This window comes from Syngnathus typhle, linkage group LG1 (assembly GCF_033458585.1).
Source record: "Syngnathus typhle isolate RoL2023-S1 ecotype Sweden linkage group LG1, RoL_Styp_1.0, whole genome shotgun sequence".
Classification (NCBI taxonomy): Eukaryota; Metazoa; Chordata; class Actinopteri; order Syngnathiformes; family Syngnathidae; genus Syngnathus; species Syngnathus typhle.
In genome coordinates, this window is record NC_083738.1 from 16,999,755 (window position 1) to 17,011,635 (window position 11,881).

The window sequence follows — 11,881 nt, forward strand, 5'->3', positions numbered from 1 at the left end:
ACCAGTTCAGGGTGTCCCCCGCCTACTCCTCAATGACGGCTAGGATAGGCTCCAGCACGCCCGCGAGCCCCGTGGGGACAAGCGCTACAGATAATGGATGGATGGACATTATGTCCACGCAGTGATGCCACTAAAGAGATGGAAAACACGTTACTCTCCATCCATCCATTTTCTGTACCGCTTAGACAAACTCCACACAGGGAGGGCCGGCGGTGGAATCGAACCCGCACCCTCCTAACTGTGAGGCGGACGTGCTACCCAGTGCGCCACCGAGCCGCCACGTTACTCTAATAATGCAAATCCATTTTATACCTTACATTTGCTCACTGAAGTCATTTGTCTCCAATCAGCTCTCAGAAAGCTCATTGTGACTCACCATTTATTCACTATTAAGTGTTAGTGCTGTTGACAGCTTTTTGAGTGCATCAGTGCGTGTTCTGTGACAAAAGAGGAATCACTTTGTTTCCAATCGTGCATGTATCAAAAACAATAAAATATGTGTTGAGACCCTATTCCGAAATAAAGAACTCCAGAACTTATGCTTTTAGCAGAGCATTGTGTGACTTCACAATTGAGACATCACATATGCGCTACGTCAGATTGAGCCATGAAGAATAACAACAGAGAAAGAAAGAGTTTTAAAGCTATAAATCCAGTCACTGTTTTGAGTTTGTCAGCTAAAGAAAATATTGTTTAATTAAAATATGATCAATATTAATATTCCTTTATGTTTTATATCTCTCCCTGCTGCAACACGCCTAATGTACATGATCAGATAATCAGCAAGGTCTGCAGAAGCTGGATCAGGATCTTGATTGTTAAACATGAATTATTTAATGCTTTACACCAGCATTGAGACCCGCCATCGGTCCTGCTTTCAATTTTATTGGGTTGTCGATTGTCAGCAAAATAGTGCAAGCCATATTACTCAAGCAAGTCAAGTTTCTTGGCAACAGGCTTGTTGATTTTTTGCTTGTTGTAAATTATTGCCTGTTCGCTTGTTCATCACTTGTTTTTATCAGCAGTTTCTAATGTTTACTATAAGCCCGCACCACAAGAAAAGGTTTGATACAGTATGTTCTTGCTTATTTTTATTTACTAAAAAAAATCCCCCTCCCAAAATTTTTTTTGCCTGGTTAGGGAGCTGCCATATCAATGTTATGGAAATAACTGATGATGATCCATTCAGATTCTCTACTGCTTATCTACTGGCTGTAGGCAAAAAGAAGGGTACACTCGCTGAAATGCTTGCCAACTAACCGGAGGACTCGTGTCTATATAGGTTCTCCGCTTGTGAACAAGTATTTACGCTCACGCTCAAAGCATGCAAGTAGTCTTAAAGACAAGATTCCCTCTCTGAGACAGTGAGTTACCTCATTCACTGCCATTGACGTCTATCGACGTTAATGATTCATTTCAACAGAGCTGGCAGTGAATGAGTTGACTACCAACATTTTCAACAGCAATAACGAACCATGGAATTTTACTTATTTTAATATCAAATTCCAGTCATAGCCTGACAACAAACGTATAGAAATGTTTTCATCCCTCTTATCCCTCCCCAGCCAGCCCGGCTTTATTCAGAAACTCTTGCCATGACACTGTGCCTAGCCTAAGCCATTTTTCTTTTCTTCTTAAATAAGTGTTGATAAGACTCCCCAATCTTCTATACAACAGTGACAGCATTGTTGCTGCAGCACAATGGGGGGCTCTGGCGACTATGAGTATTTTGACCAGAAATATTATGTTTCTTCAACTACACTAAAAGTTCGCCTTGAAGACCAAGTGAAAAGGGGGGCAGCTAAATAAAGTGCAGTGTTTGACAGTGTAAAGTGCATTTAGGTTATAATGTTTGGATAAGCTGATGGAATGTGCGATGGATATCTTCCTGAAGAGTTCAAATCTTACGATAAGCGTAGAGCTGCCAATATGTAGTTAACATTTTCTGACTGGCAAATACGATTGAATGTACTTGCGAGTGCAATTATGGATGGATCAATGGATGGATGGTATGGACTTGCCTGACAAGACACATTCAATTATGTTTGATGTATCAGCAACTTCCCCACGCTGAAACGGCCGGGATTGATCTAATGAAAAAAGAGGATGTACTGTGGGGAAAAAAAAGTCCTACTTGACTGGATTGAAAGATCCAACGTGACTTCCTTGTTCATCTACTTGGGTAGCAACCCACCGTTGACAATTGTGATGGATGTAAATAATTTAATTTCAAGGTTTCTATGTAGAAATGCTACTGTGTAATCTCTTAAAGTATTTGTAGTAAATATTGACAGAGTACGATGTTGGAATGAAATGTATGCAGTGGCACATGTTTAGAAGAAATTGTCACATGACAAGAGCTGTTTACTTTCTGGCAGCGCCACGAGAAGATGGTTGCCTCAGATCCTACCCAAAAAATGTTAGTAAAGTATATTTAAATAAACACTCAAATGTGTTTGGTGTGTGCGTAAAATGAGCAAATATATATATATATATGCATATGAATGGTCACAATTGTGACCGGTGGGATCGCGGATCGAGCTGGAAGGGAGGGACCTTGCTCTCTATGGCGCACAAGCCTCGACAGTCTAACGCGTGCGCCTCTTGGTCTTTTGGTCATTCCACTGTTGGCTTCTGGAGATGAGACATGCCCCAGAGACTGACGCCTTTCCTGTAGTTAGACTAGCCAGCGCCTGTTTTCCATCACATTGCGCTCCTTGGAGTGAGGGACCAATCGAGAAGAGTTTGGCGGCTGCAGGGCGCGCGGCGCGCACTAGAACCAACAGGCGCAACAGAGGATAACAATGAATGCCACGGACATTCTCTGCCGTAACAACTCTATAGAGCCATTATGTGCAAACGCAACCGCTTCGTCTCCGAGCTTCATCGACATCACTACTTTCATGCACATTCTTCCGTCCATTTATGGCATCCTGTGCGCTGTGGGAGTTCTGGCCAACGGGTTGGTCATTTACGCGGTGGCTGCGTGCAAGAAGAAAATGGTGTCGGACATCTACGTGCTCAACTTGGCCATAGCAGACATGCTTTTCCTGCTGGTGATGCCTTTCAACATCCATCAGCTGGTCCGAGACAGGCAGTGGGTCTTCGGCAACTTTATGTGCAAGGCGGTGGTGGTGGTGGATGTCAGCAACCAGTTCACCACCGTGGGAATAGTAACCGTGCTCTGTATTGATCGGTAAGTCCATAAAAGAGATTTTCCTGACACTGTCATCATAAAGCATTTATTTACCTCACAATGTTGAAAGTCAAATAATTAAGGTGACCTCTAGCCATATTGTAATGAAGAACCAGGACAGAGATATGTACTGCTTGCCAAAGGTGATATGATCCACTTCAGGACCGCTTTATCATGTTTACTCTTTGTCATTCCTCAAAAGTGGTGCCATCACACTGGGGCCCACTTAACAAAAAAAAAAAGAAAACATTTTTTTAAAATCTGCTGTATAGGTCAACATAAACATAAATGTAAAATATTGCCTGGAAATAACTGTGGTAAATTTAGTAAAAAATATTAACAATTTTTTTTTTTGTTTATGTTAACATTAAAACATTTCATACTTTGCATTAAAGTTAAGCAAAATGGCTGATGTTTCAAACTTTTTCTTGAAATGTCTTCTTATCAGAATATGGGGCAGGCAAGCTTGAATATCATCAGTTGTCATGCTCCACAGGTTCCCCACCCTTATTCGAAAGCAGGCATGTCTAGCTAGGGTCCTCGAGGGTCGCTGTCCTGCATGTTTTACATGTTTATATATATTCTATAAATCTCCTCCCAAAGAATCATGCTGTAGTTATAATACCAAGAATCATGCGTGATTACGGGAACGTTCCCAGTGTAATTATGTGACATTCAAATTGCCTCTTTAAATGCACAGCATGATTTTCAATATCGTCATAGGTCGGAGTTATAATAAATACAATATAGTCATATATTAGAATGATAAATAATCTGTGCTATTCTGCAATACCAGAAATTTTCTTTGTGGATCCACCCATCCATTTTCTAAACCGCTTCTCCTCACGAGGATCGTGGGTGTGCTGGAGCCTATCCTAGCACCCTGAACTGGATGCCAGCCAATCGCATTGCACACATAGACAAACACCCATTCACACTCACGGGCAATTTCAAGTGGTCCATCGGCCTGCCGTGCATGTTTTTGGAATGGAGGAAACTAGAGCACCCAGAGGAAACCCACGCAGGCACAGAGAGAACATGCAAACTACATACCGCAATTTTCGGACTATAAGTCGCGATTTTTTTCATAGTTTGGGTGGGGGGGCGACTTATACTCAGGAGCGACTTATATACATATATATATGGGTTTTTTTTCACTTTTTTGGGCATTTTATGGCTGGTGCGACTTATACTCCGGTGCGATTTATAGTCCGAAAATTACGCTATACATTATATATACATACATCTTGTCTGACACAATATTTAGCCAAGCCCAAAGGTAAGCAAAGCTGCATTGAGTTTTGTTAGATGTTCCATTGCGCATACTGTAGTAGCATTAATTAACAGCTTTAATTTCCAATAAGCGTCACATATAGTTGATTGTTCAGTTTTTCACGATGGCCAATGTGTTTATGTTTGGCAATGTGTGCGGTGCATTTGCCACAGACACAGATCTGCACAGTAATTAGCAAGAGTAACTCTTGACTTGGTGATGATCCCATTGTCTCTGCAGGGGATCGCAATCGCTTCGCTGTTCTCATTTGCCAATTTGTACTCTCACGTTATCAAGACACACAATTGTCCCAAACTGTGGGGGGTAAAAGAACAATTTATCCCCTTGAAGTCTAGATGGATGTCTGTAGATGGGTGTCTCAAACCTTCTGTTTATTGAATTATTTGTTTGTTGTTTTGGGAGTGTGATGTGAATTTGTCTGCATCACCTTGAGGCAGACAAAATGTTTCAGTCAATTTTCTACATTCTAATGCTCCTTACAAAGAAAGTTGATGAGCCATCCAAAAAGGCTTTTATGTTGAGGCACCATCAGTAGGTCACTTTGTTCTTGAAACTTTAGCCTTTCACAGAAGGTTTATGTTTGGCTCCATCAAATGTCAAGGAATTTCTCTGGCAAATAATTCCATCCTGTTTCCCAAATGGTGCTTTCCATTTTCTATTGAAACATCAGTTCTTGTATTCATATCTATGACCTTGACTCTTCCTCTCTGAAGCTGGTTGCTAAAGTACGCTCACGCAAGTATGCTCTCATAACTGCTCCCCCTTTACATGATGCGCCCATTCAATGTCTGAGATTCAGACATTACTTTTTCCCATCAGTGCATTGGATTGTAAGGAAATGTATTGGATCTGGTTCCAATGTTATCAATTGCTTTTCATTCTTGACCCAATTTTGGGGAAGTTTTAAGTTTCAAAGAGCATTTGAAATAACACTTACGTACCAATGCTTTTTCTGGTTGTAAGGTTATTGTCAAGGGAAAAGCAAAACAACCTTGTGGCGTTATTCTTTTAAATGTTCCCTGAGATGAGCTCAGTGAAGCCATGAACGTCATCAGTTTCAACTCTTTCTGAGTGACATTGGAGGGGTTGAATTCCCCTTTTAAAAACAATAAAGGTACATTCACTAGATGTTGAACTGTACATGTAATTCAAGAACAAGAAAATAATGGCATCATATTTGCTTATTCATCCATGACCATTTTAGCAACTTTATTTGGTGATGCAAATGTTAGAAGAACAAATTAAAAAAAGAAATGCCAAAAGTGCAGTTCATCTTTTACTGCTGATAGTACCGACCCAGACATCACACCTACAGTTAGTGATCATTTAATATTTGGATTAGTGCTTGCACAACATATTCAAGATTGTCAAGTTATTAAAAGCTTGGTAATCAGACGCCCCAGACAAGTATTTTTGTTAAAAAAGTATAACCAGCTCAGTGGCCTTGTGGTAGAGTGTCCGCCCTGAGACTGGAAGGTTGTGGGTTCAAACCCCGGCCTGGTCATACCAAAGACTATAAAAATGGGACCCATTGCCTCCCTGCTTGGCACTCAGCATTAAGGGTTGGAATTGGGGGGTTAGATCACCAACTGATTCCCGAGCGCGGCACCGCTGCTGCTCATTGCTCCCCTCTCCCCCAGAGGATGGATTAAAATCACACGGGGATGGGTTAAATGCAGAGGACAAATTTCACCACACCCAGGTGTGTGTGTGACGATCATTGGGACTTTAATCTTAATCATAATCTTAATAAGAAAACTCAAAACACAAGAAAATAGAATCCTGGAAAAGTGAAAACCAACTGAAACTAATTAATACCATGCATGAGCTTTGAAGGTTCATTTATCCTCAACCTTGAACTGACATACCGCATTTATAAAAAGTAAAAGTATTACAAAAAGTATTACAAAAATGAATTCACTCCAAATACTAAAACTTACTGAATAAAAAAATATCAAAAGAAAAAAACTACCTATAATGAAAAAACTATCATAACCTTCAATTTTGATGTGCCTTTTGTGTAGGGTTGGGAAGCGACAAGTATGTGTCTTTATGGCTTTAAGCTATGTCTTTAATTAGCTTGTTGCACTAGGTCACTTCTATTAACTGGATAAAAGGTTATTTTCTCATCTTAATATGAAGTGTCTCAGAAGATTTTAAATGATTTTGACCGATCAGTATAGAAATAGGCATTTGACTAAATGCCTCTAAAATTGTGACTTCGTCCCCACAGGTACATTGCCATCGTTCACCCCACCTCAGAGCGGCGGACTATTCAGTGGACTATCATAATCAACGCGCTGGTGTGGATCGGCAGTTTTCTCCTCACTGTGCCGGTTATGATGTATGCCAAAGTCGTACGTAGAGAGCTTTTGGAGATCTGCATGATGTATCTAGATGGGCCTGAGGACATGTACTGGTACACGCTCTATCAGTCCATCCTGGGCTTCATCATCCCGCTCATCATCATCAGCACCTTTTACTCGCTCACGCTCTACCACGTGTTCAGCTCCATCCGTCGGGTCAAACGCAAGCAGACTGTGTGGGCCAAGAGAGCCACCAAGATGGTGCTGATGGTTATCGCGCTGTTCCTGATCTGCTGGTCGCCCTACCATGTCATCCAGGTGATCAACCTGAGCAACAATTACCCAACTGTTGCCTTCATCTACGTCTACAACATCAGCATCTGCCTCAGTTACTCCCATAGCTGCATCAACCCGCTGATGTTGCTTATCTTTGCCCAAAATTACCGTGAACGTCTTTGTCGCCGAACCACGCTCAACAGTTCCCAACACTCATCCAAAGTGACTGTCGTGAAAACAGAGGGATCCTGTATGGCCGCTGACCCCGGTTATCGTTGTACTGCCATTTAGTGAGGAACATTTCTGGCAGAGAGAGATGTGGACATGTTGCTTTTTGTTCAAATGGACAAGGTAATGTAGGCCGTGAAATTTATACAAGGATCAGAAATCATACTGAGGGTGTCGTGTTCAGCAAAGGAGGTGATGCGGATTTAAGTATCTTGTCACCTGCTTCCAAGCATGGAAGCAATGAAAGAAGGGATGCTGAGGTACCACTCAAGTGTGACTGTTTGGGGATCATATTATAATTGAATAAACGCAGCTACATTCTGTCTGACAACAAAAAAAAACGGGGGATATTTCCCCTGGACAATTTACCTGACAACTCGCTGTTAATCTTGATATCATAAACCAAGATAGCAGAGTTAGGACAGGTTTACATGACCAGGCAAACATTAACAGTTTTTTCCTTCTGCTTTTTTTGCATGTGCGCCAACCACTTGTCCAACTGGACACAGGACAGGTAGTATTGTTGATATGAAACATGGGATGTCTGAAATTTCAGAGGTTCGACAAGGCAGTTTGCAGCTTACAATCAGTAATTTCTACTTCTGAAGTCAGGGGTAGTCATGTACTCTAATTTGAGTGAGTGTGTTTGGGGAAAAACCAAAACAACAGTTGGATTTGTATTTTGACCAACAGATGTTATAGTACCGTAGAAATTTTGAATATTAACCAACACATCCTCCACATTTAAAAATGCTTATTTAACTCTATTTGAAATGATTGCCAAGACTACACTGGTCTTAACCGGTTTCCAGTTAGTCATCTCATGTTAACAGCCCCTCATTATTTTTATTCCTAGGTACCATTAATATTAATGAAGGTATTTATTCGGGACATTAACTGTCAAAGATAAAGAGTAATAAGTGATGTTTTTTTATGACAGTACTTGTCTCATTGAATCAAAAAGGTAATCAAATGTCAAATTGGAAAGTAGCACTTTCTGTGCATTTCGTGAATTTATTTCCAACTAAAGGTCCACTAATTAGAAACAGTAATTAGACAACATTATTTAGTGTGGTGAATCTTATGTAGGTCACTAAAAAAACTGTCTACCCAGGAACCCCGTTTAGACTTAAGTTACTGAAGGGTCATACTATAACAGCATCTAGATTGGTGAAAGGCTTCATCAATGGGATGCTATTTTGAACCTGATCAGTCAGTCCAATGGGAAAACGTGTGGAGCATAAAAAGACACATTTGTGCAAATGAATCACACAAATCCAATCCAAGCTAAGTTTCATATAAAGTTTTGGTATCAATATGAAGATACTAAACAAGTTGAGCATCTTTTTGAAGGCTCCGGATCACCACAGCAGGTCCAATCGGCTCACTCTAATTTCATCACAAGCAGAAGTTTTTATTGTGGTGGCGTTCCAGTGGAGAGCTTTGAACATATCAAATTGTTATTATTATGTTGTCAAACGTTATGTGATTGTTCTCATTTCAGGTATGTGCAAAAAAGAAAAAAACTGAGCAAGAAATAATGGCCGTGAATCTTTCTGTCATAATGATGTAATTTTCCTGTATGAACCTAATTTGCTCTTATTCATTTCTATTGTAAAAATTAAACAAATGCTGATGATATACTGTGACATCTTTGGACATAACAAAAAAAGGTAGTTTTGCTTCTTTTATTTTTGGGCTTATTTTCTGAAATCAAACACAATTACTTCAGAGCTACCTTTATGTAGTTGATATAAATTAATTTGCAATTTAACATTTAATCCTGTATAGTCCATTTCTTTATCCCATGAACTGCGTTATTTAATCAATCACGGCATAGTTTCCCTTGTGTATGTTAAAAAACAGACTGCGGTCGATACAATCAATATGCAATATGTATTATAGTGTTCATTAGTTCTGATCTGTGGTAATAATTTTTGTGTGGTGTTTCCTGCCGTGCTGTGGTCCTGAGATCCTACCAAGTTGTGGTTGTGCTCACATGTTTTGTCTTCAAGCTAAATGCTTCTGAATCCAAGCATTGTGAAGTGTGAACATGCGGACAGAAAAAGCGGAGTGTAATATCTACACTGTGCACTGACAAAATGCGACTTTGACTAAAATGTCACATGAACGTTGCGGTTGTCTTGTTTTCATTTTCAGTGGTCTATGATGCAATTGCAAAAATCCCTTTACAGAAAAAAAATATTAAATTTACAATTGCCATCATTGTCAACACTTCAAACGTTTCTAAAAGCTCTGGAAGTTTCAAGATGTTATGTGTTTGTATCCATGAAATGTAGAATATGTGCTGCAGCAGTTTGGTGTTGTTACAGTCAAATAGTGAAACATTTGGTGTATTTTGAAAGAATATCCGATGCTCTGTTGAGAATATCATGTTGGTATTGTAGGCTACATATTGTACATTGTTGTTGTATTGAAATAAAAGTGGCTTTTATCCAAGAGCGGTTGACTCACTGTTTGTTTGTGGTCACGAGGAACAGTGGGTTTGACTGTTCTTCTGTTGGTTGGCAAATATTGTAGAGCTTTCTGGGGATTTCGCACAAATGTAAACAATCTAATATCAGCAAATACAATCTTAATTGTCTATTTTTCAAATGGCAAACTTTGAGCGGGTAAATGCGGATTTAAAGGACACAGACATCCGCAACTGGAATGGAGCCAGGTGGTCTATGACCACGAGGGCTATTTATCACTATTTTGTAACACTAACCTGTGACCAGAAAAAAAACCCCGTAGTTTGAACAAAATGGCCGCTTATTAGGTTTTCAAATAAAATAATATAGCACATGTTTGAGCTAAACTACTGTACAACACCTCCTGTAATTACCGGGGCAATATTTATTTAGGTTCCTGGACAGGTTGGCTGGATATTGTTTATTGAAGAATCTGTCAAACAAGATGGTCTGTTGAGCAAATTGCAGTGCGATGTTCCACTAGTGCAGTACGTTCTGTACCAGTTTTCGTTGATTGTTTTGACACAGCTGTCAACTCCAAATCAACATTTTCAAAGCAGTTAAAGCAGAGGGCTAAACACATGCCATAGTGGTCAAAATGACACATTTTGTTTGCAAAAGGCAATACCAGTGCCAAAACATTTCAAATATGGAACAAAAGCATTACAAAATGGGCAACAAATACAGAAAAAAACAACAGTTTTTTTACAGTAAAGAGCAAAAAACTATAGTAGGCATATACTAGCCACAAGTCTCTTCTTCTGAGCCCTTCCAGATAAACCTCCACCTTGCAGACAGACTCCTCTTACTCTCACTCTACCGCTCATCTGCCTTAGACCTCCTCAATCCATGCTTGCAAAGAACACAGTTCTGAAGACAATTGTAAATTAAAAGAAATTGTGAAAAAGTGTAAGACTGGTGCTTTTAGTGATTGCATACTGATCAGGGAGTTTCTAAGAGCTCGGAGAGTATGGTGTCCATTCTGTAAGCGCAGCTAAAGTAATGGAGTTTGGACCTCTTGAATGACATCCGTGTTCACTGTTTAGCAAAAAACTATGTTCATCCACTGAGATTGGGTTATCACATTTGCATGAGGTGTTTTCAAGTGAAATGGTGATAATGTAGACTGAGAGGTCCGCAGGTTCTTCAAATAGCATCATCAATTTCAAAGCAATCAATAAGAACTGCAATAGCATCACTACCTGTACTGTACCTGTACTATCTTTGTTGGTACCGTCATGACACGACAATCCTGCATTGCCTGTGTTTTCTTGCGCCTCCAGCCTTCTTTCATCTGGCCCTGATGAAAGCCCACAGTACTGTTTGGATCAAAGAATTTACTTCAACTTTCTCCTTTTAAATTCACTATGTTTTGGCATTTATTCACCAAGGTCAGTAATACCTTGTACGTGTGCTCTCTTACCTGTTTTAAAGTCCACATATGGTCGGTGTGAATAAAATGCAATTCACTTTCATACGTGCATGTGTGACATCACAGCTGTAAGGTTCGTGAAGGTAAGCTATGTTTTCTGTGATGACTTTTAGACTTGTATGTCAGTCAATGGATTTGTTTTGTTTATTCAATCAACTGTAGTTTTCTGTAGATTTCTTCATAGTACCAAAAAGAGCAAGCTGACCCCTTTAAAGAGCAAAGCAGTCATTTGCTTAAAGGCAGCACACAACTATTTATTGGCCAATTAAACACAAGCACATTAACAAATTGTTCATACATACTGCATATTTTGCCACACATTTTGGGGTGGGTTAATTATGTTCAGATTCCTAAAGGCATGTTTAGCATAAACAATATTACTAACCTCAAAAAGAACACCATAACGACCGTACTTAATAGCTGGAACTAGTGACTTACTAAAAGTGGAAGGAGATCTGAACAGTTCAAGATAAACCCTCGGGGCTGTTTTTGTGCACGGCCTAACTCTGCACGGAAAAGGGTTAGCCCCGGTGTTGGTAATTTCACATCTGAGAGAGTGAGATAGAGAGATGTCTGCACTGTCTGTGGTTGCGGTCACAGCACACTAATCATGGCCAATCAAAGTAGGTCCTTCTGATTCCATGGGTATATTTGGTTTTACTTCCCCCTTGTAAA

The 11,881-nt window shown here is 39.9% G+C and overlaps 1 protein-coding gene across 1 annotated transcript; it reads left to right on the plus strand.

Moving 5' to 3' along the window:
* The first annotated feature begins 2,563 nt into the window (after positions 1 to 2,563).
* mchr2b (melanin concentrating hormone receptor 2b) lies at positions 2,564 to 9,762 on the plus strand. Its single transcript, XM_061290266.1, has 2 exons — positions 2,564 to 3,196; positions 6,724 to 9,762. Exons 1-2 carry the CDS (start codon positions 2,805 to 2,807, stop codon positions 7,361 to 7,363), a joined length of 1,032 nt encoding a protein of 343 aa, XP_061146250.1. The 5' UTR covers positions 2,564 to 2,804; the 3' UTR covers positions 7,364 to 9,762.
* Positions 9,763 to 11,881: the final 2,119 nt, after the last annotated feature.